The 25,656-nt window shown below is 39.4% G+C and overlaps 1 protein-coding gene across 2 annotated transcripts in view; it reads right to left on the bottom strand.

Annotated features, from left to right (window-relative positions):
• Positions 1 to 25,656, bottom strand: part of LUZP2 (leucine zipper protein 2) — a 394,297-nt gene that overhangs the window by 151,107 nt on the left and 217,534 nt on the right. For both annotated transcript variants that reach the window (XM_072118540.1, XM_072118541.1), the window contains exons 4-5: positions 19,100 to 19,181; positions 17,291 to 17,353 (exon numbers count right to left, since the gene is read on the bottom strand). In XM_072118540.1, the coding sequence (XP_071974641.1) occupies positions 17,291 to 17,353; positions 19,100 to 19,181 (145 nt within the window). The remainder of the gene's footprint in view (positions 1 to 17,290; positions 17,354 to 19,099; positions 19,182 to 25,656) is intronic.

Here is a 25,656-nt window from a genome sequence, read left to right as displayed (position 1 = left end):
ATGCCAACGCCAACACATGACCCAGTTATAAGTGTGCAGTCACTAATACTGGTTTTGGGCAACACAGCCTTCTACTGCCATAGTAGAAGCCTTGATGTATTAAACCAGTAAAAAACCACAACAAGTACTTTATGCACCTCCAATTCCTACACCACTATGCATTTATCCCCTCCTCTATGTTTTCAGGCCTCATTACTAACCAGGAGTCATCTCATATCTCAGTTCTTACATCGACACTACCAAATGTCTCCTGAAGTTCTCCATGTTCATAAGGTTCTGGTCTGTAGTTCTCATCTTTTAAATTTTTTGAAAATTTATTAATGCTAGGTGCTGGCAAAAGCATTTGATCTTTTACGAAACAATCCCTTAGACAACACTGGCAGAAGTAATAAAAATTTAGGATAGTCACAAGATGTATGGTTACTGTAAGTGGTCTTCATTTCTATTACGCGCAATGGGTAAACATCTTACTGCTTCGTTGAATTACTATTAAATTAAATCTTACCCGAACGCCGAAATTTCAAAATTCAGAGCTAGATATGTGATTACCTGTGAAAACCTGCGCACGGATGTATTGCCATCTGTCTCATTATTAACTGGAGTGTTTCTCGAGCAGAAACTGCCAAAAAGCATCCCACATACAGAAGCATGTGCCATGTCTACATAGCAATCTGAGGTATCATCATCTAAAGCTAGATGTTAATTAAACCTTTGATTTCTTTTTATTTTAAGTTTCTATTTATCAGAATTAAAAAAAAAAAAGTTTTGGAGAACTTGTAAAATTCCACTTATTGAACATTTCAAGCAATAGCAGATTTCCAATCTCTACTATATGTGTTTTAGTTGTAGCTGCAGACAAGTCAAGGATTTGGTAGAATCTATCAATGTCATTTTAAGTCCCATATATACTCGAGTATAAGCCTAGTTTTTCAGCACAAAAAAAGTGCTAAAAACCCAAACTCGGCTTATACTCGAGTAAAAAAATATATCAAAACTCACCTTTCTGGCTTCCCCCGCTGCTGGCTATATACTGGGGCAGGGGGCTGGCTTTATACTGGGGGATATGGGCTAGCAGGCTATATACTGGGGGCAGGTGCTGTCTATATACTATGAGGCAGGGTCTGGCAGGCTATATACTGGGGAGGCTGTGACCAATGCATTTCCCACCCTCGGCTTATACTCAAGTCAATAGGTTTTCTCAGGTTTTTGTGGTAAAATTAGGGGCCTTGGCTTATACTTGGGTCGGCTTATACTCAAGTATATATATGGTACGTTTGTGAGAAATTGGTGTCTTGAACAAAATTTAGTTTAGGTAGGGGTGACTACACCTTTTTGGTGGAGATCAGTTAGTAGAATTACTGTAAAAATTTGACCTGGAGTAAAAGGTGGACACATCTATGGGGGAGGGTTGGATTCAAATTCCTTTTACTCCAGTTTCATGGGGGACAAGGCATGTAAAAAGCCCCATGTTTGTCAATTTTCCATCCCACACATTGCTTTGGTCATGGTAGGGAGAAGGACAGGCAGGGTTAGTAAGACTTGAATTCCCCGGGCTGCTTTATTTATAGTAGTTCCCACCATTAAACCGTTATTCAACAAAGGGTTTAGAATTGGTGGATGGTGCAAAATCGTGGTGAGAAGGCAATTTAATTGAGGTGCCAACTGCGGAGGATGAGGCAAGTGTGGCTGCTGACTGAAGTAGTGGTTGATCTTTCTTCCATTCTCTCACCAACTGAATGTGTGGCGGGGGTGCCTTGTAGAAGTACTTCTATTCCTCTCCTACCATTGCTCACAGCCAGTTTTGAGCAGACCTGAACAACAAAGTTCTAGTTTGTACTGAACTTTACCAGTTTGGGTCCCTGGACCTGACCCCAAACTTCATTAGAGGCTTGTGTTTGGGTTTGGCTTAACATACTTGAAGAAGGGAGCCACAGCACCAAAGATCAAATTCCAGAAGATTTATTTACATGTGCGTCCAAACATGAAAAAGCAGGCTTCCTTTTCATGTTTGGACGCACATGTAAATAAATCTTCTGGAATTTGATCTTTGGTGCTGTGGCTCCCTTCTTCAAGTATGTTGACTCCTGGTTTCCGGCATCAGAAACTTCGGCTGCGGGCACCACTATAAACTTACCCTCACAAGAGAAGGATTGCTGTCCTACCCTTCCATTCATCTGGGTTTGGCTTAACCTACCCTGCCAGTAATGATTGTGCTGCCAGCACTGATCACAGGGTGATCGGGTGGAGATTTGTGTCCAGGTTCAGAAACCAAACCCAAAAACATTTATTACATCGAATTTTAAATGATCCGTTCATAATTACTCACAGCCCACCATAAGCCAATCTAATCTCTCAGCCCAACCAGGGACATAGAAATCGGCTTCGGCTACAGACTAGTAGTTGGAACACACTGCTCTATTTCTAAAGATATCTAAGGGACCTCAACTGTTAGCAAAGCCCAATAATGACTGTATTTTCAATAGTAGGTCCAAGTTGAAAGAGATTGAAACATCCTGATTGATATGTCAATCTACCGATCTTTGCTGTTCTGGTATTGAAATTGCTGGTGCCAAAGGATAAAATTGGAGAAAATCATTCAGGATGTTAAAAATGTCTGGCACAGTGTAGTTTTCTACAGTGCTGTGTTCTTAAGAGGTTAATGGTAACTCACGAGTGGAGATTTTCTCAAAGATTGTCATTTCTCTAAAACCGTCATATCAGGAGAACTGACCGTCCCTCTTTTACAAAAAAATATATTTTCAAAGCTTCAATATGTAGCTCTTCCCCAAAGTTTTCTTCTGCGATTCCAAAGTGAACGATTTCTAAAATGAAAATGTTGTTGACAGCTCTAGGCACAGTAAACCCTTCGTGGACTTGTAACATAAGAGTATGATTGCCTTACAGCCACAAGCGAAACACCAGTTTAAACTTAGCTGTAAATAAACTGTATATGAAGTCTGGAGCCATCTATCAAAGACTCTGGAAAGGAAAGCTGAAAAATATTTAAAGCAAAGTAGTGTTTTTGCCACCTACAAATGTTTTGCTACTGAATGTTTTATATATAGAATTTTAAGGTAATGACTAGAGTTGAATGGACTGGAACCGCAATGTCCGGATCTATGACAATGTCTTGGTTCAGGTTCAGCTTATCCCTCCTTGATGACGTTGCTTTGCTGATGGCACCCACATGGGTGTTAGCTGTGGGGGTGCCATGGAATGGACCAGAACCACAATGTCCGGATCTATGCCAATGTCTTGGTTCAGGTTCAGCTTATCCCTCTTTGATGACGTTGCTTTACTGATGGCACCCACATGGGTGTTTGCGGTGGGGGTGAGCTCAAACTTTGTCGGAACCAAAGTCGGCTGAACCCGTACCTGAACAGCTCCTCTAGTCTCTAGTAATTCTAAGGTCGTTCCTTAGCTTTTCTCTTGGTAGATATGTATCACTGGATAAGAACATCTTTAAGAAAATAGGGTTTCATGGGGCTTATTTACTAAGGGTCCTCGGCCATTTTAGGGTTTTGCGCAGCTGTGACAGGTATTGAACAGGGGATTGTGTTGCACGCGATCGAATTTTGGCACAGCTGCTCTGGCTTTCATGCAACTGAAATGGGGGGCGGGATGTCTGACGATCCGACTGATTCGGACTGAGCGCGGGACACTTTCAATTTGTGTCGCAAGACAATGCACTTACATGCACCAGGAAGAAGAAGGTAAACTCTGTCAGACCTGAGCAAAGAAGTGACACATGCAGGATATCGGGGGAACAATCTTCGTGAATCGCGACACAATGGTGAACTCCGCCAGAGGGGTAAATAAATGTGCCCCATTATATTACAAAGTGTTAGCCTACATGCGGCCCCCAAAGGGTATGTGAATTACAGCCTTTTAAGGGTTCATGTTTGAAAGTAGATGCACTGGGAGACATGTATATTTATTTTCTGCTAGTTTAATTGTCTCACTTTTGTGACTTTTGTCATTTTTGCGACCATTTATTGAGACTTTTGCTGTCGTTTTTCAAGAACGCCTTGTTGTGCTTTGCGCCTTATGGATCTTTATTTTTCAGATGTTCCATGTGACTTTTCACTTATGTATCACTTTTTTGCTTATTTTTGCAACTTTTCATGTGCAAATCTGCACTTGGTCCAGGGCAAGTGTAAAGAAAGGATTTTTATTTATTTTTTTGTAATGTAAATTGGAATAATTTTCCATCCTTTGAATATTTAATATTTTGCTCATGGGCATTGAAAGTTTGGCCTGCTTTTTAAATTTATACATTTTTGCATTCACATTTTATTGAAATGTTTTGTTTACTTACAAGGGTGAGGTCACACGTGGAGTTAACACGTGTTAACAAAACGGTTGAGTAGAGCAGATTTGCCAAATAACATTGCTGTCGACATGGCCTTTTGTTAACAGATGCATTTTGTAAACACCATGTTGACAGCAATGTAATTAGGCCAAGCTCCTCTTTTCAGCTGTTATGATCCGTTTTAAAATGCATGTGTTAACACCATGCGTGGCCGCATCCTCATATTTCGCCATCTCCCTGTGACTAGAGGGCTTAAAAATGCAGGTCACGGCCCTAAATCCAAAATTTACAGTACTGTCCGTTTCTGTATGTAACCCCCCTCCCACCTCACGTGGCTTGTGTCCATTTGGATTTAAGACATGTGCAACAAAAAGTCAAAAGTTGCACATGCCAGGACAGGAAAAACTAAACATGTATCACAAGAAAAAAGACATGAACATACATAAGGTGCATAAAAAAACCTTCCAAAATTCTCAATTATACACCAGTCTCCTTCAGGCTTGGGCTGCAGTCACACAACGATAGCACTGTATGGCACTCATTGATAGCTGTGGTTGTAGTGTGACCACAAAGTGCTGCCATTAGCTTGCTAAGATGTATGAATAGCAATGTATCACGACTTAGCTTCCTTTATCTTTAATATTGATTTCAGCAGTTTTACTTACAAGTTTATATATTCTTCAAATGGTACGGAGGGAGGAATCCAATATGTGCAGCACCAATGCTAAGTAATGTAATACTTTATGGGCTATATGCTGTATGCACTAGTTTCACCCCTTATCGCATTTGGACGTTCCTGTACGTCCTGTAGCTCAGGGGGAGTATGAAGTTTACGGGCTGAGCCCTCTTCATACTCAGCTAGTGTTTGCTGCACAATGGTGCAAACACCCGTCGCTAACAGCTACAATTGTCATCGGGGAAAGGCAATCTTTTGCCATGACAGCTTCGGGTCTCACAAAGAGATTTTTGAAAGAGGGGAGTGAAAAATGAAAACGCAAAAATGAAAAAGGGCCTGGTCGTTAAGGGGTTAATATGTGTTACATATTCAACCTGATTTTTTTCTGATTAACAAACTGTGACTGTTCATTTTACTTTACTTGGTATAAAAATGCACATCATCCTACAGTGTACTGCGTGATTATATATTGTACATTACAAATCAACCTTTTAAAGAAAGATGGGGGCAAGTATTTTATAAAATCACTATACAGGCAGTCCCCTACTTACAGATGACCCCTAGTTACAGACGGACCCCTCTGCCCACTGGTGAAGTCTCTGGATGCTTTACTATAGTCCCAGACTGCAATGATCAGCTGTAAGGTGTCTGTAATGAAGCTTTATTGATAATCCTTGGCCCATTACAGCAAAAAAATTTGAAATTCCAATTATCACTGGGGCAAATAAAATTTTTTTCTAGATATACAATTCTAAAATATACAGTTTCGACTTACATACAAATTCAACTTAAGGACATACCTATAGAACCTATCTATATATATATATATATGTGTGTGTGTTTTTTTATTTTTTTATATTAGCAATCGACCTTTAAAGATGCTTTCAGGTTTTACTACTTGGAACTCTGTGATGTCCGTGTGCAAAGCTTCACTCTATAAGTCACCCAAGAGTAAAACCTCTCGGTGTCCTCAATACGCCTGTGAGAAATGACAGAACATTTCTAATCCCCAGCGGGAGAAGAGATAACCTTAACAGCTGCCTGTTGGGCAGGAATGTCTTAGTTCAAGCTCGGTGATATAGTTACCGTTTACAGTCTGTCTTTACGGAAATATCTGTGAACGTGGCATCTCACAGCCTAAAGGACCAATCAGTCAACACTCCAGAGTAACTACTCTACTCCTAACACCCTTCATTATAACCGCTCTACAGTTCATCGCTATTACACACAGTCTCAGGCTAGTTAACCCCTTAACACCGAAGCCACTTTTCACCTTCCTTTTTTTAAATCTGCCCTGTGTCACTATAAATGGTTATAACTTAGAAATGCCTTAACATATCCAAGTGATTTTGAAATTGTTTTCTCGTGACACTTTCTACTTCATGTTAGTTGAAAAATTTGGGTGGTATGTTTTGCATTTATTTATGAGAAAATCAGATATTTGGTGAAAATCTGGAAAAATTCTCGATTTTCGAAATTCAAAATGTTCTACTTTTTTCACACATAGTCATAACCGCAAAAAAATATAATAACTAACATTCACTAAATGTCTACTTTATGCCTCTATGGTTTTTTATGCATAATCTTATTTTTGTAGGATGTTATGGGGCTTTGAACGTTAGGTGCAATTTTTTACATTTTCATTAAAAACGCAGAATCCTGCATTTATTTGAATAGGACACATGGAGGAGCAGTTTCCCAAGGTTTGGGGGAAAACTGCTCCTTTCTAGACACTCCCAGGTGACGAGTGCCTAGTCACAAAGCACATTGCATTGAAAGGTACAATATAACATATCTTTTTTACTGTAAAACCAATTTTATTTGTTCAAAAACACTTGGCAGTGTATGTACTATGCTCTGTGGGGACTGGGGGAGTGCTAAAATGGGTCTCCTGGTGACAGGTTCCTTTTAACCCCTTACCGACATTTGACGTAATAGTACTGCATGGCGGGAGGTGTGTTCCCACATTTTGCAGTACTATTACGTCAAGCTTCTGACCATAATATCTTACGGTACATCAACAACCATTAAAAACCATTTTGAAAAAGTTGACGTTATGGGTATTTCCTATAATGTTTAATGGAAATCTACCATCACAATCTATCATGATATACCAGGGACACTTACTTATAGATCCAGGCACCTTAAAGAAAACCTACCACTTAGAATGGCAGGGGTAAGCAGTAAGGGTGAGCTGTATCGCGGTTTTAACACTTTTTAAACTCTAGAGCAGAAGAGGCTTCGGCGCTGTGCGCGACCGTGCACGCGCAACGTCTCCGCCGTTTCCTATGTAGGTGCGTGCACGATCCTGCGCATGCAGCGCCGAAGCCTCTTCTGCTCTAGAGTTTAAAAAGTGTTAAAACCGCGATACAGCGGTTTATAACACTAACGAAAGTTAGTACCGGCACCAGCTCACCCTGAGCTGATGCTCGGTACTTACTGCTTACCCATGGCCATTCTAAGTGGTAGGTTTCCTTTAACTGTGGTAATCCTCTAATATTTGTTATTCATGACCTCCGTCCTTATAAAATCAACCTTAATATTAAGCTAATAACCCAGAAGGGCTCTGGGGGCATTACCAGAGCCCTTCTATGTTGTAGTTTCACAGGCTGTTACACTGTGAAGAAACACTTTCCCCCACCCACTGTGTTAGATTACAACAGGCCTTGTAAGGGGAAGATATGCCCCTGGACAGTGTTACAGCCTGTGAAGCCTAAGCACAGAGGAGATCTGGTAATGTTCCCCCTGAGCCCTTTTGGCTCATGAGAATAATTTTAAAATATTTTTTTTTATTTTAGAAGGAGAACAATTATAAAAAAGATTACCACAGTCCCTGGATCTATGAGTAAGTGTCCTTGGTTTATCATGATGGATTTTCATTGTAGATTTTCTTTACGTCATTATCACTACTGTACTTACTTTCTGGTTTTCGTGTGGCCTCGTCTAAGGTCTGTAATTGTTTTTTGGATGAAAATGCTGATCCCAGTACCATACTACTTTAGGTGCAAATGAAACAAAGCCTAATATTCCGTAACTTGTTACCTCTTTATCTGAATTTTCACGTTACTCATGCTGGGAATGACTGCAATAGCTACAGTCTAAAAATTGTCTGTGAAACCGGTTGTGCCTCTTTCACGAGAAGTTGTCTTGGTGGTCTGGGTCAAGTGAATATGGAAAGAAAAAAGAAACACTTCATTAAGAGAAAAAGTTTCCTTCTAGTCTCTGGACTAATTGACTAATCTGGATATGTCCATAAAATGTCGGGAATGATAACACAGTCCTCGTACATTTGAAGTGGCAACAACGAGCTTCAAACCACCGAAAAATGCCGATCCTTGCTATTTTTCTCTCTTCTCTGCCATAATGATTGCATGATTTTTATCTAATGCCGAAGAATCATACAGCGACCGAGATGAAAAGTCGCCCTTGTTACATGACAAGCCGAGTAGCATTTAGAGTATTACAGTTATTTATGTGTAAATAGGAATCTTCTTTATATCTCACAGCAGGAAAAGGAACTTCAGACACAAAACATTTTCCAAAATATAATCAATTTTCCATTCCATTTTTTCGCTTTAGATCTTCTAAACGCTACCCAAAATACGCTCAATTTACATTTCCTCCCGCTACACCGAGAAGGGGAGGTTGCAATTTTATTGGATGCTGTTCGGTATAAACCAGCTGCGTTCCTCTGCGGTACGGAGGTTAGATATACTATAGTAGCACCTGGGAAGTCATGAGCATCAGATAAAATGAGGTAGCCGTGAATATTTAGCTAAGACACTGTAAATCTCATACAAAGTGTTCCTCTAGGATACTGATTGATCTCGCTAAAGAAATAGCCTCCCGCTTCCTGTCTGCAGGTTACTCTGTGCACTTGTTTAGGTTTGTATAGGATTATTGTAGACTTGGATCTTCCTGCTCCATTTTCTTCTGTTCGGAATATAAATCAGATGTAGGATCAGCAGGTTCCCAAAGATGGAATAATATTTGATTTAAAGGGCATCATGGTTTTCCTCAGTTTTTTTTTTTAAATCATTATAGATTACTGTAAGGTAAATATATTCTGCTGCATGTAGCTGGTTCTCTTCCAGTATTATACACTGTCTTGTGTTATATCTTTATACTAGTGGCAGCTCCCGGAATAGTGAATAACAGGTCTTAGCTATAACAAAATAAAATGGGACTGTCTTTTTTTTTTTGACTGTCCCTCTCTTACTGACTGTCTCTGTCTCAGACTTTCTGGGGGCAGATTTACTTACTCGGTCCTGTTGCGATCCCGTGGTGCGTTGTCCAACGTGGATTCGGGTCTGCCGCGATTCACCAAGGTCATGAGTCCGAGTTCCTGCATCCATCGCTTCTGCACCGAGGTCCGTCGGAGTTGACCTTCTTCCCGATGCGTGTAAGTGCGTGTCTTGCAACAAAATTCTAAATGTTAAATCTTGCGCGTTGTCCAAATCCGTTGGGTTGTCCGATGGCACGCCCCCCCCCCCCCATTTCTGTTGCGTGCAAGCGGGTGTGCCAAAATCCGATCTCGCGTGTCTAAATCCTTGGGGCTATTCGGCGCAAAAACTGAAATTTCCCGGAAACCCAACAAAAATGCGCTCTGCGGACCCTTAGTAAATGAGCCCCTCTGTGTCTAACTGTCTCTGCCTCTTACTTTCTCTGTCTCTATGTCTCTATTTACTAAGGGTTCACTGATCGCATTTCCGTCTGACTTCCCAATGTTTTCGGGATTTGGGCACCTGGGACAGGTATTTAGAAAGGGATTGTGTTGCACGCGATCAGATTTTGGCGCAGCAGCACCAGCTTTCATGCGACAGAAAATGGGGGGCGGGCTCTCAGACGATCAGATGGATTCGCACTGAACGCGGGATTTAAGATTTAAATTGTATCACAAGAACAAGCACTTACATACACCGGAAAGAAGAAGGTGAACTCCGGCCAACCTTTCTTTGTCTCTGACTGCAGGTTTAGGTTTCGCAGACATGCTGCCCCATAGACAACAGAGGAGGATATGTTCAAGATGGATGGTTTTTATTATAGAATCGAGGTCCACTATTCTAAAATAAAAACCATCCATCTTGACCATATCCTCTATCCATATTCTCTGTCTCGTCCTGACCACAGTCACATGCCCAATACAGCCTGACACTAAAGCTGCAGAAGGCACATGGCGTTGGTCTTGATGGAAGTACCAACCTCTGCAAACAGTGACAGTGATTGACAGCTGGGAGTTAAAGGGAGTGCTAGAGGTGTTAATTATTTTCATAGCCACCTGTCTGGCCATATATAGTTTTTTTTTTACTTCTGGACAACCTCTTTAATGCATGGCAGTTACGCCAAATGTTAAAATGCCTTTGAGAAGGTAATAAATTTCCATTTGCCACTTAGCAAAACTGGGTTACAATGTAAACCCTTTAGGCAATTTACAATATTTGGCCATGTGAAAGAGGCATTAACTTCATAAACTATCACCTTACTACCTCTGCGCAGTGAGTATTCCCTAAACTACACAAGCAATGATAAAGTTGTGCGACTCAAGGTCAGATGTTGTACAAGTCAGGAACACGAGCAATGCTAAAGGCGTTGATGTCAAGTAATGTAAAATTCATCGTATACAAAGGGAGCTGTTCATTTTTTTTACTGTGTCAGCTTATGTACTTAAGGTAGCAAAGTGGTCTCCAGAGGATGCCGACCATATATTTTTATATTAGACTATGCTCTGCGTTTTCCAATAAATTGGAACTTATTTTTTATATTGAAAAATGAGTGAATTAGAAAATGTAGGAAGTTGATTTTTTCACACAGGGACTCTGTATCCAGCTTATACATCACTCAATTCAAAGGACCTCAGGTCAAGCATGAATTATCCTTAAATGAACCCTTCCAACAGAAATCTACCTATTGAAGGGGTTTCAGACTAAACACTAACTTGCTAATTGGTGGGGTTTCAGTGATTAGACCCCCATAGATCATGAGAAAGTGGGGTTTAATGGGGTCTGATGTACTCCCCAAGATGAGCGTAGTAGCTAGTTACGCATGGCTGGGCTGCCCCGTTGAATTCTATGGAGCAGATGGAGATTGCCGAGGACCATATTTGTCAATCTCTGTCAGCTCCATAGATATGAACACGGCAGCCCGGCATTGCGCAACCGGCTGCTATTCTCATCTCGGGGAAAGACAAGGGGTCTGACAGGGAAACATTGAACCCCACCTTCTCATAATGGATGGGGGAGAGTTAGGCCCTATTGTCTGTATAGGGACTAACTTGTTTTGTGAGCAAACCCCTTTAAGGTAGATCTGTTGGTAGGTGGCTAGTAATGTGCTAAATCCTAATCTATTTTACATAATTCTAAAATACTTTCTAAACTACACTTTATCTAACTGAGATACTAATTATTAGCAGAGGCTAATGGGTTGTGGAGTAGCCTCTTGGAGAGTGGGAGCAAAGGCTACTCCAAGCTCCTGTAGCCTCTGCTATCACACCTACCTTTGTGCATCGTCAGCATGCACCCTTACACTTCTGTAACGGTCCGGCTACTATGGAGCTCTGATGGGAGTGTAGCTATGCGGATGTGCTCTGAAGCTGGAGCTACTGCCCATGTGCAGAGCTCCAAAGGAGCCGGACTGCTACAGAATTGTGAGGGTGCACAGTGAGGATGTGCAGGTAGGTGGAATTGCAGAGATTACTAGGACATAGAGTGGCCTTGGCTCCCACTGCACAGAGAGGCTACTCCACGCCCTAGTAGCCTCCACCGATAATTACCTTAATAGCTAAATAAAGTGTAGTTTAGTTTAGAAAGTATATAAGGTAAAACTAAAATCAAGCTTAGCACGCTTCTAGCCACCTGCCATCAGATCTACCTTAACTCCTTTAACTTAAAATTACTTTTTATCTTAAAATTATACATTTTAATTATCATTGTCTCCAAAGTCATATGCAAATGAGCTGAGAAGAGTCACATTTGAAATGAGAGGCATGACTTTTGCATGAATCCAAACTGTAGCCAAACCGTATGCAAGAATAAACCGAACCTGAAGACAACACTAACACCCACAATCACTTCTACCACTGTTCATAGGTGTTCACCCTTTAATTGCCCTGGCAAAGCTGAAAGTGGGTGTATAAAACTGGTTAATAAGTTGCTCAACAATACATCAACCAGCTTTTCCAGGTGAGTACAAACACCGAACCTGAATTACTGCCTGAAGTCCAAATTGGGGGACCCTGATTTGCAATGTTCAGCACAGACCCACACATTGAAGTCTGGGTCCACTCATCTAAGCCAACTGTTTCCTCTTGGAACTTCTCCATGGCTCAGACCAACAACTGTAAGCACCATGGCAAAGCTGAAACCCAGAGCTACATCAGGTTAAGGGTCCATGCACACGAACATTTGGGGGAACGTATATACGGCCACAAATTTACGGCCGAATATACGTCCCCAATAGTTGTCTACGGCACCCGGGTTCGGTACGGTGAGCACAACGTGTGCTCACCGTACCATGCCATGGCCACAAAAAAGATAGGGCCTGCTCTATCTTTGCCTGGAAGAATGGCTGTGCACCACTTTAAAGGGTATGTACCACCAGGATGAAAGACTGTATGCAAATGAGCTGGAGGGGCTCCAGGCTCCATTAACACCTATGAAGTTGAGAGCCCCTGAGGCTCATTTTCAAATAGTCCTTCATCCTAGTGGTAGATGCCCTTTAAAATATGAATAGAGATACCATTCACTTTTTTATAATATAACAGATATTTTTAAATTGTACAATAAATATACAATAAAATGTTAAGTCTCTACGCTCTCGACTAAAATGAAAAGTAAACTCTTCCAGTGAACTAGGCTAAAATTGAATTGTAAACCAAACCTGACATTTACGAGTACTAGGTTTACATTGATTTATAAGGATTGATTGCAAAAATGTAAATCATGACAAAATATGCTACTTCCATATTAAAGCCATGACTCGGAGATTATATTAGATATGAATGACCTGAATGTCATTGGGCCTAGATGCGAAGCTGATGAATTCATGTTCCCTAAAATGGAATCATTAATGAACGTTTCAGGTTGTAAAATTAGAAAAGTTACAAAGAGCGATTCATAAAAGTGTTGGTTACGGAGACCAACAGAGGAGGGAGATTGGGCAAGTCCATGGACAATGTCTTTTCCTGCTCTCTTAAGATATAATGAAATGTAAATTGTTTCTTCCATTTCTATGCTGATCCAATCTATGATCTAAAATAGTTCATTACTAACAAAAAGTCCATTAGTGTTGTATAAATGCTATGATCATATAGCTTAAAAGCTTTTCCGTAGAATGGAGAAGGGTGGATAAGAATAATCTACTGTAATAAGAAAAATATTTATAGTAAATTGCCCAAAGGACAATAACATTCCACAGTGCAAACAATATATTACTTAGATGACTTTTTAGTATAACATTATTTGATTATATTTATGATGAAAAACACCATTCTTCTCACTCCGGTCCAGTGCCTTAAAGGGGTTGTCTGTAAGTTTTTTTTCTTTGAGCCACAGGGGGTATAAAAATAACAAATACACAGTCCTCACCATGCTCTGTTTACGAGTGGTGCCTCCCATCACTGCAGGTCTCTGTATAAAAATGCTCAAAAGGGATTTTACGCCGACAGAGTGCGGACACTAAAGCCTCTAGTAGTGGCCTGAAATACCGCTGAGCCTCTTTATAAAAATAGAGAATGTTAGGGACATGAGCCACCACACTGCTCTGGAGTGCAGGAAAAAGATGAGATTAGTGCGCTTTCTATTTCTCTACTCCTTGGATTCCATCTTAACTCGATGCTGACTCCCCAGTGACTTTAGATGAAAGATGTTGCCGCAGTTTCTCAGACTGGGTCTCTGGCTGTCATAGACAACCAGAGTCCATTGAAGATACAAGTGGTTTATCACTGCTTCATAAAATTTATTTAAAACCTGCTATTATATAGCTATACAACTATCCCTAGATTGTTATTCCCCATGCCTGAAAAGTTCCACAGTTCGTTGGTAAAATTAGCTCACCATCTATACAAATGATAATTTCCCTTCTGCTGAGATGTTTCCAGCATATTCACGACCTCCCTGATCCGCTCTGCCTTTTTATTTCATCATATTTCCTGATGGAAGAGTTAGTGAGGGGGTTACAAGAGAGACCGGCTGCCTGTGACCGGCTGAAGGGAATACCCCTCCCTCAGGAATTCTCTTCAGCGAGTCACACAGCCAGCACATGAATGATGTTGCAGAGCTGAGTTCACTGAGCTAAAGATAATGCAGGGCCCTTGTCAATCCAGAAGCTGGATGCGTGGCTGAGCTAAAAAAAACATAAATATGCAAAGATGGTGAGTAAACTTTACAAACAGATTAAGGAAATTTCCAAGCATGTGGAATAATAGCATGGGGATAGTTATATTTGCTCACAAATGTACTCATAAAGCCACATAGGTAATGATGTGCAAACTCTATGGGTGTTAACATCTTAAATTCCCATTAAATGCATTGTTTAAATGCTGCTGGAAGTATTTTATAAAGTTAACATCCATGATCACTGCCAGAACTGAGTAAGAGTGAGCGAAACCTCGACCTGAACCCAAACTTTTGACTAAAGTTTGGGTACGGAAACTTGAACCCAAAGAGTTTGGCATTAACCCTAGCTTTGGCTCGGCTCAACACTACTCTTAGCCCTTTATATCTGTATTTATGCTGAGAATAAATAACATACAGATACTCAATCTAATAATAAAGTGGCAATTGGAGACTCAGGATTTATGAGTATAGGAATACAGTAACATTTGTACAAACACTTATCATTGTCTTTACATTGTGGCTTTTAAATGTGGAAAATGTATTCTTTTACAACCCCCATTAATTATAAAGAGGTCCATAGGAAAACAACTGAAATAAAATTATACTTAGAACATGCTGCTTTTTTAAATAAAATGCCATGGATTAGAAAAAAAATTCCACCACCGTGCATTTTATCTCCACAATTAATATTTAAAAGAAATTCATTTTTTTCTAAAAAAAAAAAAAAAAAACAGACTACCATAAATATTTTTGTTGCAAATCAAAAAGTCATCCAAAATGTCATTGAAACTAGTAAAATGATACATTCAGTTTGTGCGGACATGTATTATTCTAAAATATTTTCTGCATAAACAATAACAATATCTTAAAAAGAAATTTATTTTTGTCAGAATTGATGCGTCTGATCATTATTTTTTGTCAATCTTTTTATACCTTAATCTGAAGTTTCTCTAATTTTCTTTCAGTCAAACTTTTGAACATATTTTCTATAGAATAATTTAGAGCTTAACAAGTATAATTATTATTATTATATCTCAACATTTTAATTATGGATTTTAATTTGCTTCTCAAATCGGAAATGACTGCTAAAATTGAAAAGTTTGTTATTCCAGCCTAATGAATAGCTTTTACATTTGACCTAATGGGACAAAGAAATATTCTATCAATTCAGGTTCAGTTGTATAAGGATCTGATCAAGTCATCTATTATCTATAGACCCTAAGCGGGCATAGTGGATTCAAAAAGGAGATTTATATATTAAATAACAATACAGAAATGCTGTATATCTTGTTGTATAAGTTAGATGCAACTTTCCAAGTGACCAAGAAAAAAAGATAGGCGTAAAAAAGAAAACAGTACCATATGAATATTTTTCCTTGATTGTATAATCACACCATATGTAAAATCATAACTGTAAAGTTACTTAACAAAAAATAGTTTTAGCACAACTGGAGAGAGCCTTTACGACCAATTCCAACGACACTAATATCATGATTCTGGCTTCTTCCTATCTTGAGATATAGCCTCATATATCTATCATCCCTATCTGTAAAATCCTCTCAACTTCTCCTGAAGTGGGCAGAACTTCCTGGATGTGACATCAGCTAAGGGCACTGAGGCCAGAGCACTGATGGAGTAGAAGACAAAAAGCTGACAGCACAGAGCAATGCATCTCTGCATCATAATAAGAAATGATCATACAGTAATCTTCTGCACCACCAAGAAAAAGATATATCAAAACATGTCAAACTACACCATAAAACACCTACATAGGAATAAAAAGACGAATACATTGCAGCATCGCAGTATGTGTATAAATATACAGTATACACACAGTAAAACCTCCCCAGAAGATTACCTCTCTGACTGTTTTTTTAATTCAAATGTCTGATGTACTTGAGCTCTGTCTTTATTTTTGTGCATTCAAACCTATACACATACACAATTCTGCTGCATTCAAACTTTCAAAAAATACAACCAGACCTGCTATATACCATTCCTGGGGCAGTACAAAGAGACTTCCTCCTTGTAATTGGATTGCCTGAAGCATGTGATCCGTCACATGCTTGTGACAGCAATCAGGGTCCCGGAGTTTTTACATGCTATCAGCAATAATGTGGATTGATATTTCCCTGTACTCAGCGGCTACAGATCCACCCATTCTCCACTTCAGAGTACAGATATTGATTACCATTGAAACCAATATAAACAATGTGAGAGAGAGAGAGTAGTCAGGAGGACAAGGCAAACCCCCTGCTAGCAGGCAAATGGCTGCATATAACTAATTATTAAATTAGAAAATTGCTTATTTTAGCGTAGTGCAGAGTAAGGCAAAAGTTTTATCCTTTACAGTTGTTCTTTAACTACAACTGTGCATCAAGAGAACAATTAAAAACTCTATGCAGACGCTGTTCTTCTAATTGTATGCACCTCTTTGTTTATGGTGCTTGACAGGGTTTAGGTTTTTCTTATACATTTAGGTCCCAATGAGTGTAAAAGTATCCAGTTATCCAGTTCATCACTGCATCAACCATCACTGCTGACCTCACTATACAGTGGCTATTTAATGTCAACAGTCCACACACCCATCATTGCCTGAAACTAATGCTGTAGCATGTGTACAGCTGTTGATGCTACATTATGCTGACCCTCTGTGTAAAAACAGATGCTGGTGATGGCAGATGTCATTGCAGTGAACCGGAAAGGAAGAAAGGGTGTATACCCCCTGGGAATTACTGGATATATAAACCCCATAATCCCTGACTAACCCTTTTACTAAAACAATAAATTAAGTAAAAAAAATCATAAAAGAGTAAAAAATATTACTTTATAAAATTTCCCAGTATAAGGTACATTTTCTTTGTATGGCAAAAAATATCACTTTAAAGATACTAATAAATTTATTTCATTTGTTGAAAACTTCACAGTTTGAGAAATCAAATGTTTTGCTGTTTATCACCAATACTGTACCTCATTCTGTAGATCCCTGATCATTTTACTTTTACGTTCCATCTCAGTTTTTAGGAAATTTATCTAAAAAAAGACAAAAAAATTACACTAGAGAAAACTAATCTGAAATCAGTAGGAACGCACAGGGCACATTTGAAATTAAAAGACCATTTATTCCTTTTCTCACCAGTCAAATAAAAGAGTTAGAGTATTTCTAATCTCTGGAAACTAGAACAAAGATTCAAAGAATAATCATCTCAAAGCTAAAATGTTCAATCCTTTATCTTGTACAACATTTAAAGAAGTAACAAATAAAAAAAAATTATAGGACAGATGCACGATGGAAATGTAACTGGTACAGAATAAAATTTACAAATAAATCTTAAAAGCTCTGTTTACTTAAAAGAAAACAACCATTTAAATAAACAAAAAAACACCTAGAAATACTCACCTCCGCTCCTCTTGAGGGCAATCAAAGCGCTGTCCTCCACTAGTCTTGAGATGTTGTAATCACCTAGAAAAGAGACTTATAATTCGCAGCTTGGAGCACAGGGACAAGCTGTCCGGTGCTCCAGGCTGCTGATTATGCATGCCCCGCACCTCTCTCTCCCACGCTGGGAGAATGGAGAGCGAGGTGATGTCATTCAAGGGGTGAATTCACACCCCTTGTGTGACATCACTTCCCAAGATGCAGGGGCATGTATAAATAGCACCCTGTCCCCAAGCTCCTGCCTGCTAATTATAAGTCTCTTTTCAAGCTGATTTTCTAGGTATTCCGGTTTATGGAAAAAGAGACTTCTTGACGTATGGAGAGGAGGGTTTAATGAGCACAGTGGCTGTGAGGGGGCGGGAGAGAGCTTGCCTGGTCTCCCACCTCCTTTACTGCATTGATGATTGGCTAAAAAAGTTTTTTTTGGGATGAAGCTGCAACATACAGAATTAACAAAGGAACCATGAAAATCGAATTACTGTTACCTAGAAGGTACTGTTGGCGATTTAAAGTGTGATTCTGTAGTGACAGATTCCCTTTAAGGGATGAGCTATGGAGTGAGGCGCTTCTCGTGAACCTATTGCTCAGAATATGGCCAACACACTTTGTCACATAGTGTCTCTCTTCTGTTCATATCCACCAATAACTCAACCCAAATGTACACAATGTTGATGAGGTTTTTGTCAAATTATAGATGGAAAACCTTGTCTAGAATCAAAAACTGAATTTACTTGAAGCTTTTAGTAAAATATAACCTTTAATTCTATAAAAAGGTCAGATACTTCCATGTAATATTTTCTAGGGTTCCATCTAATTCTAAATGTGATGCAAAAGCTCGAACTTGAAGGTAACCTATTGTCACATTCACAAAGCAAGGTCCATAGGTAAATTTCCCATAGGCTCCCTCATGACAGAGAACTACATTTTATTTTAAATGGTAGGTTCTCGTTTGAGAGAGGTAGATCTTATTTATCTCAATTTATTTGATGGGCGTAAAGTTATCATGTATGGACCACCAGGCTCAAGCCACCGATGGAGGGGATAAATGAACAACGTCTTGAAAAAACGTTGGTGCTAATGAGAATAGGATCTTTCATTACCCTAAATATCCAAGGCTTTCAATAAGTGTTAAATTCCCCGTTGCCCTGTAGTTCTTAGCTTTTTCACACAGAACCAGAACATTAGGGGAAAAAAAACGAGCTTTTATGTTACTTCAAATGCCTTCTACTTCACTTTCACACCCAACAAAGGCACAGCGACCGAACACACAGATCACAAACTGGGAAAAGAAAAATGGTTGGGGAAAAGTAATTGGAGAGTCACATGATACAAACACTTACAGTGGCCTGCTGCTTTTCAGCCTTTTCTGTTGCCTCATTAAGTTGCTTTGTGAACGTTTCCTGCAGGGATTTCATCTCTTCCCTAGATTATTAAAAGGAAAGTAAGACACGTTTAGAAAAGGTTTTTTTTTTCACTTGTATTATACTTTTGTAGATTTTTTTCTTTTAAATAAAAAAAGTAGAAATAATGTATACCGATAGTATTCAAAAAAAGCCAAAATTACATATATTATTGTGTATCATTGAATATGTACTGGAGCATCTACAGATGTAGTAGGGTCGAGATGGCCTTTAGACACTATGGAGGTAACGTATTAGCAAAACATTTATTGAAGTAAGGTGTTGGCCCCCACGGTGTGTGTGGAGCAGGATTTAGGTTAACTTACCAAAATACAACATTAAAGGTTCTGCACAGTTTTTTTGAAAATGAAAGGAAAACCCTCAGAAATGTTGGAGCAGATGAAGGGTTAGATGATCTCTAACTGTTCATGACCAATCTACCTTCTCGGACGTTAATAAGGTCCTAGATAACGAAGAGAGGAATTCGACCCCAAACTTTTTTAGAATTAAATGCCGCTGGCAAAGTCACCAGCGACATTTAAATGGTTAATCCACGCACCTCAAAATTGATGAGGAACGTTGCTCACTGATAACGTCATTGTGAACACCGATCCTTCTCAAAATGGTGACATGCGCTGAGGCTTTGTCAGTGGTATTTAAATAGTTAACACCTGCAATTAGTGCTGGAACTAATCACGGGTGTCACTGGTGTTGAGTCTGGGTTTTAAAAGAATGGTTTTAAAATTCAAGTTTTGCCAAATGGACCACCATTTTGGATAGGGTCTTTGTCCCTTATGATGTCATTGGGGAGCATTGATCTTCCCGTAAATGGTGCTGCCCTGCACCGCCGGCTGGTTAGTGCTGGCAAGCATGGCCACTGAGATATAAATTCCACTGGCAAAGATGCCAACAACAATTGCGGGCCGCAAACTTCTAATGAGTGGTTTGGGTCCAGTCAACACTAGCCATGGACAGAAATGGCAGCAGATGAGATAAAAGGCATTTCTGAACCAGGGAGCTTCACTTTACATATCAAGAAAGCAGAACAGAACTTTTAATAGTTGTATATTGGTAAATTACCTAATATCCTGCCCCCCACACATTACAGAAAACTTGAAGTAAAGTGGGCATTCTTATTACGTCTACTCCATGTTTTACACCAACCCATATATTGGGGTAATATTGAAATCACATGTGATTAATCAGTCTAAATTGGACACCAATGTTGAAATTACTAAATACTCTGAATGTGTTGGTTTATTTGGGACGGTCTCACACCTATTTGTATCTTTTTTCTATAAAATGTGTAAGAGGTAAATATTGATGAATGAGGTTTGATGAACAATAGTCTCTTTTCAGCCAGAGCCTAGGTCATGACTAAGACTTTAGCTGAAATTAGTAGATAATTTTTCTCTGTGTGACCCAATGTTTTTATATTCATTTTCAATCAAAATAAGGAGTTCCCTGAGCTGATGTGCTTGATCCTTTTGTTTTTTTGCTCTAACTTAATTAAAGGAAACAGTTAAATAACACATTAAGCTCTTCTGCAATGTATCACATACAATTTTTTTGTGGAACTTCACATTTTATTGCAAAGAATTATTCTCCTAAAGATGTTTTGTTCACAAAAGTAATATAGGCAGTTCCCGGGTTACGTACAAGATTGGCTTGGTAAGTTTGTTCTCAAGTTGAATTTGTATGTAAGTCAGAACATGTATATTTTGTATGTATAACTACTGTGTAAAAAGTGTTGTCCCTGAGAATTCGATTTCTAAAATTTTGGATTGTCATGTGGACAAGGATTGCAGACATCTTTGATGACTCATTGCAGCCTTGGGGTTCAGTAACTTATCAGCACTCAGAAGTCCATCTTTAACTAGAGGTCACCTGTAAGTCAAGTGTCCTTAACCCTAATTCTAAAATGGTTTTTCTGGCATGGGGAATTTGTGAATGTGTGCCAGCAAAACTACTTTAGGATTAATACTGGGAAGACCAAGGAGATGGTGGAGTCTTCCTTCTCAACCAATGGTTATACAGGGGGACGGACATTGAGGCAGTGAAGTCCTATAGGTACTTGGGTGTCCTCCTCAACAATAAACTGGAGTAGACAGAGAACACAAACACACTTCACAGGAAGGGTCAGAGCAGGTTATACCTGCTGAGGAAGCTAAGGGCATTTGGAGCGCAGGAGACACTTCTTAAGATCTTCTTTAACTCTGTAGCGGCATCAGCCATCTTCTTTGATGTTGTCTGTTGGGTAAGTATGGAGAGGAGCAAACTGGACAAACTGATTAGTAAAGCCAGCTCTATCCTGGGTGGTCCTCTTGACAAGGTGGTAGCTTGACAGGCTAATAGGAGGATACTGTGTAAGTTGAAATTTATTCTGGAGATGCCACCATGCTGCTGCTGTAACATTGATAATTTGCCCACTGTGGGACTGATAAAGGATTATCTTATTTTATCTTAAGTCATGGGCTACCTGTATACCCAAATTAGTAAAATTTTATTCTGCTGTTTTTTAAAATATTGAAGACAGCTGAAAATAAAAAAAAATGAAAATAATAGAAATTAGAAAGCTACAAGTGTTGAGCGAACCCACACCGAATCAGGACACTGCATAGTAGAAGTCAATGACGATGGAGAGCTAGCCGTAGTTTGGATGGCTAACTCACACCTGCAATACATGGTCATGTGCAATCGTGTCCTTAAACAAACTTTGAACCACCTAACCAAACTGTTAAGGAAATCTCTTATTTTTGACCCAAAACTTTTACGCAGATGAAGTTCTAAAAGATTAACAATTACCCTCTGATTTAACCTGGTTTGTGTATTAGATGCAAAGTCATTTAACATGCTCGAGTTCTAAAAGTTTTTATTTTGTTTGACAATATGCTCTTCAGTTTCGCATAGAAAAGATGGATTTATTAAATCTTCAATAGACTCTGCTCAAGTAGAAAATATATTAATTTTACAAATTGAAAAAGCCGGCTGAGTGTACAGAATGTAGTATCTCAGCAAAGGCGGATCACAAAAGAAATGAACTCACAGAAATTGTATAGAATCAGAGTTGAATACAAGACATTCAACTATCCAATATTTAGGTTCTGCAGTTTGAAACAAACTTTTAATGTTCTTGACATTTTGGTTCCCTTGTGGAACATTTTTGATACTTCTTGTCGTAAAACTGGAGAGTCATGAGCATATTTGAGTAATTTTTTTTACATCTGAAGGGGACATTATTGATAAAATGGGTTTAATGTTAGGTCATATAATACCAGTAGAGGTGTATAGGACCAAAATATTCCCAATCAATAAGTAATACTCATTACCACTTAATTAATGAAAACATTACACAAAATTTATTATCCAATTTTGGTTGTAACCAAGCATATTACCCACCCGGGTGTTGCATAATACCAAAATTGTGAGCCAATGAATCACGACCACCGCCACAGCACCCCGACGTACGTTTCGCCGTCGCTTCCTCCAGGGGGGGGGGGAGGAAGCGACAGCGAAACGTACGTTGGGGTGCTGTGGCAGTGGGTAATATGCTTGTTACAACCAAAATTGGATATACTGTGATCATATTGATATCTGTGCATTTGATAATGCTTGTTTGCATTGAAAGACTGGTGACCATCACCACACTCTTGTTCTTGTGGATTTTATTATATGTTTTTAATGGTTTATTTTTGATGGCCATACTTAATGATAATAAAGTTTGTGGTATGTTTTCATTAATTAAGTGGTAATGAGTATTACTTATTGATTGGGAATATTTTGGTCCTATACACCTCTACTGGTATTATATGTTTTGGATTGGTAATAGGAGCAGTTCAACTAGTATTGGGTTTTCTTTTTTTGGTATTTATTAATGTTAGGTCAATCCTAAATCTTAAAAGAGAGTTTTCAAAATGTGTTCAAATATCAAAGTATTATGAGTTTATAATTGTTCAACAATAGTATTTTTTTAAATAAGTATTTGAATCGGAAAACAATGTAGATGTGTAACATTAATAGAGATGAGAAAATGTATAAAAACCGGAGATTTACAACCTACAAAACTCCAACCCACAGGTTGGATGATCACTTATTTTCTGGGAGGACAATCAAGCGAAACTAGGCTAAGGGGATGGCCACCTTAAAGGGGCATCTAAGTTATTTAGGGCGGATATATATAATTCAAGAACACCAAAATGCAATTAAGGATTTTTTTTTGGAGACACGGCCAATTTTCAGCTGACGTAGCAGCCTTTATCAAACACACAGGCCGGCAGGAGATAAGAATATATAGAGATAGGGTGGCGCCTAGGTATAGTACAACAGTATTCAAGGGGTTGTGGCACATCTGTAGTGTTTTACTATTCCTAGGTGCCACCACATCTTTACTTATTGCTATCTCCTGCCAGCCTGTGTGTTTGATAAAAGTTGCTGTTTCACCTGAAAATTGGCCGTGTATCCAAATAAAATCCTTAATTTCATATTGGTGTGCTTGGATTATACATTTTCACTTGGTTTTGGAGTTGGATCACTCATCCTCAAGCACACTGGTTTAGATACATAATGTTCACCAATACATATTGAAGAATATTTAGGGCGGAGAGTAGAAAGCCACTGTTTTTGCCATCATGAGTACAAAAAGGAGTGGGTGGCACTTGGTGTAGATAAAGTTACTTGAAACAGAGAGAGGCGATCATTGTAGTTATCTCTCCCCTTCTTATTGAGCTCAACAGAGACAGTGACGTCCCTGGATTCAGATGTAACTTTTAAAATTAATTTTCTTACAAATATGTCTAATTTTGCCACAATGATGTCAGAGTTATGGAGAATCCTGAATGCAGCCATTCTTTGCAGTTTCTATATCTTCCATTGAGCTGAATCAGAGTTACCGAAACAGTTTAGCACAATTATCTATGCTGTTTATGTAATTCTAGGAGTTATGAATACGGCAAAACTTGTGCTTCTACACTGTTTCCATAACTTTAATCCACCTCTCTTGGTATTATGGAAAAAGCAATGAACTGCCGCGCTAACTGTTTCTGTAGCTTTGACACCCACAGTGTGGCGGAGACATTGCTATTAGAGATGAGCGAACACTAAAATGCTCGGGTACTCGTTATTCGAGACGAACTTTTCCCGATGCTCGAGTGCTCGTCTCGAATAACGAACCCCATTGAAGTCAATGGGAGACTCGAGCATTTTTCAAGGGGACCAAGGCTCTGCACAGGGAAGCTTGGCCAAACACCTGGGAACCTCAGAAAAGGATGGAAACACCACGGAAATGGACAGGAAACAGCAGGGGCAGCATGCATGGATGCCTCTGAGGCTGCTTAATCGCACCATTATGCCAAAATTATGGGCAACAGCATGGCCATGACAGAGTGACAGAATGAAGCTAGATAGCATCTAAAACATCTAATAATTGACCCTGACACTATAGGGGACGGCATGCAGAGGCAGCGGCAGCAGGCTAGAGAGTGTCATGGCGACATACCCTAAATGGACTCAGGCTTCAAACCAATGGGTGGCAGAGAGGAACCAAAGGAGGTGAGCAAGAAGCGCTCAAATAATATCGGTACATGATAAAAGTTTGCCAGTATATTTTGTGGATTACACAGCAGGGTGGCAACAAAGTTAACAAGTTTGTTGTGGAAGCCATGAAAACAACCCAAAATTCTGCCTGACACAGCTCGTTTGATAAGGGGACCATGTATGCTTACAGTTCATGCCAGTCGCTGCACTGGCTGCCAGTCTCCTTTCGAATACAGTTTAAAATAATAATAACCCTCATCCATAAAGCTCTGTATAATGCTGCACCCCCCTACCTCTCCTCTCTTATCTCAGTCTATCGCCCAACCCGTGCTCTTAGATCCGCCAGTGATCTTAGATTAACCTCTACCCTAGTGCGGACCTCCCACTCGCGTCTCCAAGACTTCTCTAGAGCTGCACCAATTCTATGGAATGCTCTGCCCCGGACTATCAGACTAATACCTAACCTCCAAAGTTTCAAACGTGCTCTTAAAACCCATTTCTTTAGGCAAGCCTATAACACTCATTAACTGCATGAAGTTTTAACTCTTCTACTAACCCGTCCTGTGTCGTCCTCCCATCTGTTATCCAGCAACCAACAGGCACCAGACTTCTCTGCAGTCCCATTCACCCTGGACCTGGTATATAAGATGACGGCTGAGTGGTTCAAGCGACAGCAAATCCATTTATTATATTTTGTTCTATTCCCTAAGAAGAATGGCTTGACCATTAAATATTCTTTTACCTCGTGTTACCCCATCATCTTCATAAACCGTAAGCTCTGGCGAGCAGGGACCTCACTCCTGTTGTTCCATACAAATGTTGTGCTCTGTTACATTACATTTGTATTTGTTTCCTATGATTTGTAAAGCGCTGCAGAATATGATGACGCTATATAAATAAAGATTATTATTATTATGGAGGCAGTGAACTAGTAGTAGATTAAAGGTGCTGCAACTATGTTAGTT

This window comes from Engystomops pustulosus, chromosome 7 (genome assembly GCF_040894005.1).
Source record: "Engystomops pustulosus chromosome 7, aEngPut4.maternal, whole genome shotgun sequence".
Classification (NCBI taxonomy): domain Eukaryota; kingdom Metazoa; phylum Chordata; class Amphibia; order Anura; family Leptodactylidae; genus Engystomops; species Engystomops pustulosus.
The sequence above is the reverse complement of the archived record's forward strand: the minus strand, read 5'-3'. Positions and strand labels throughout refer to the sequence as shown.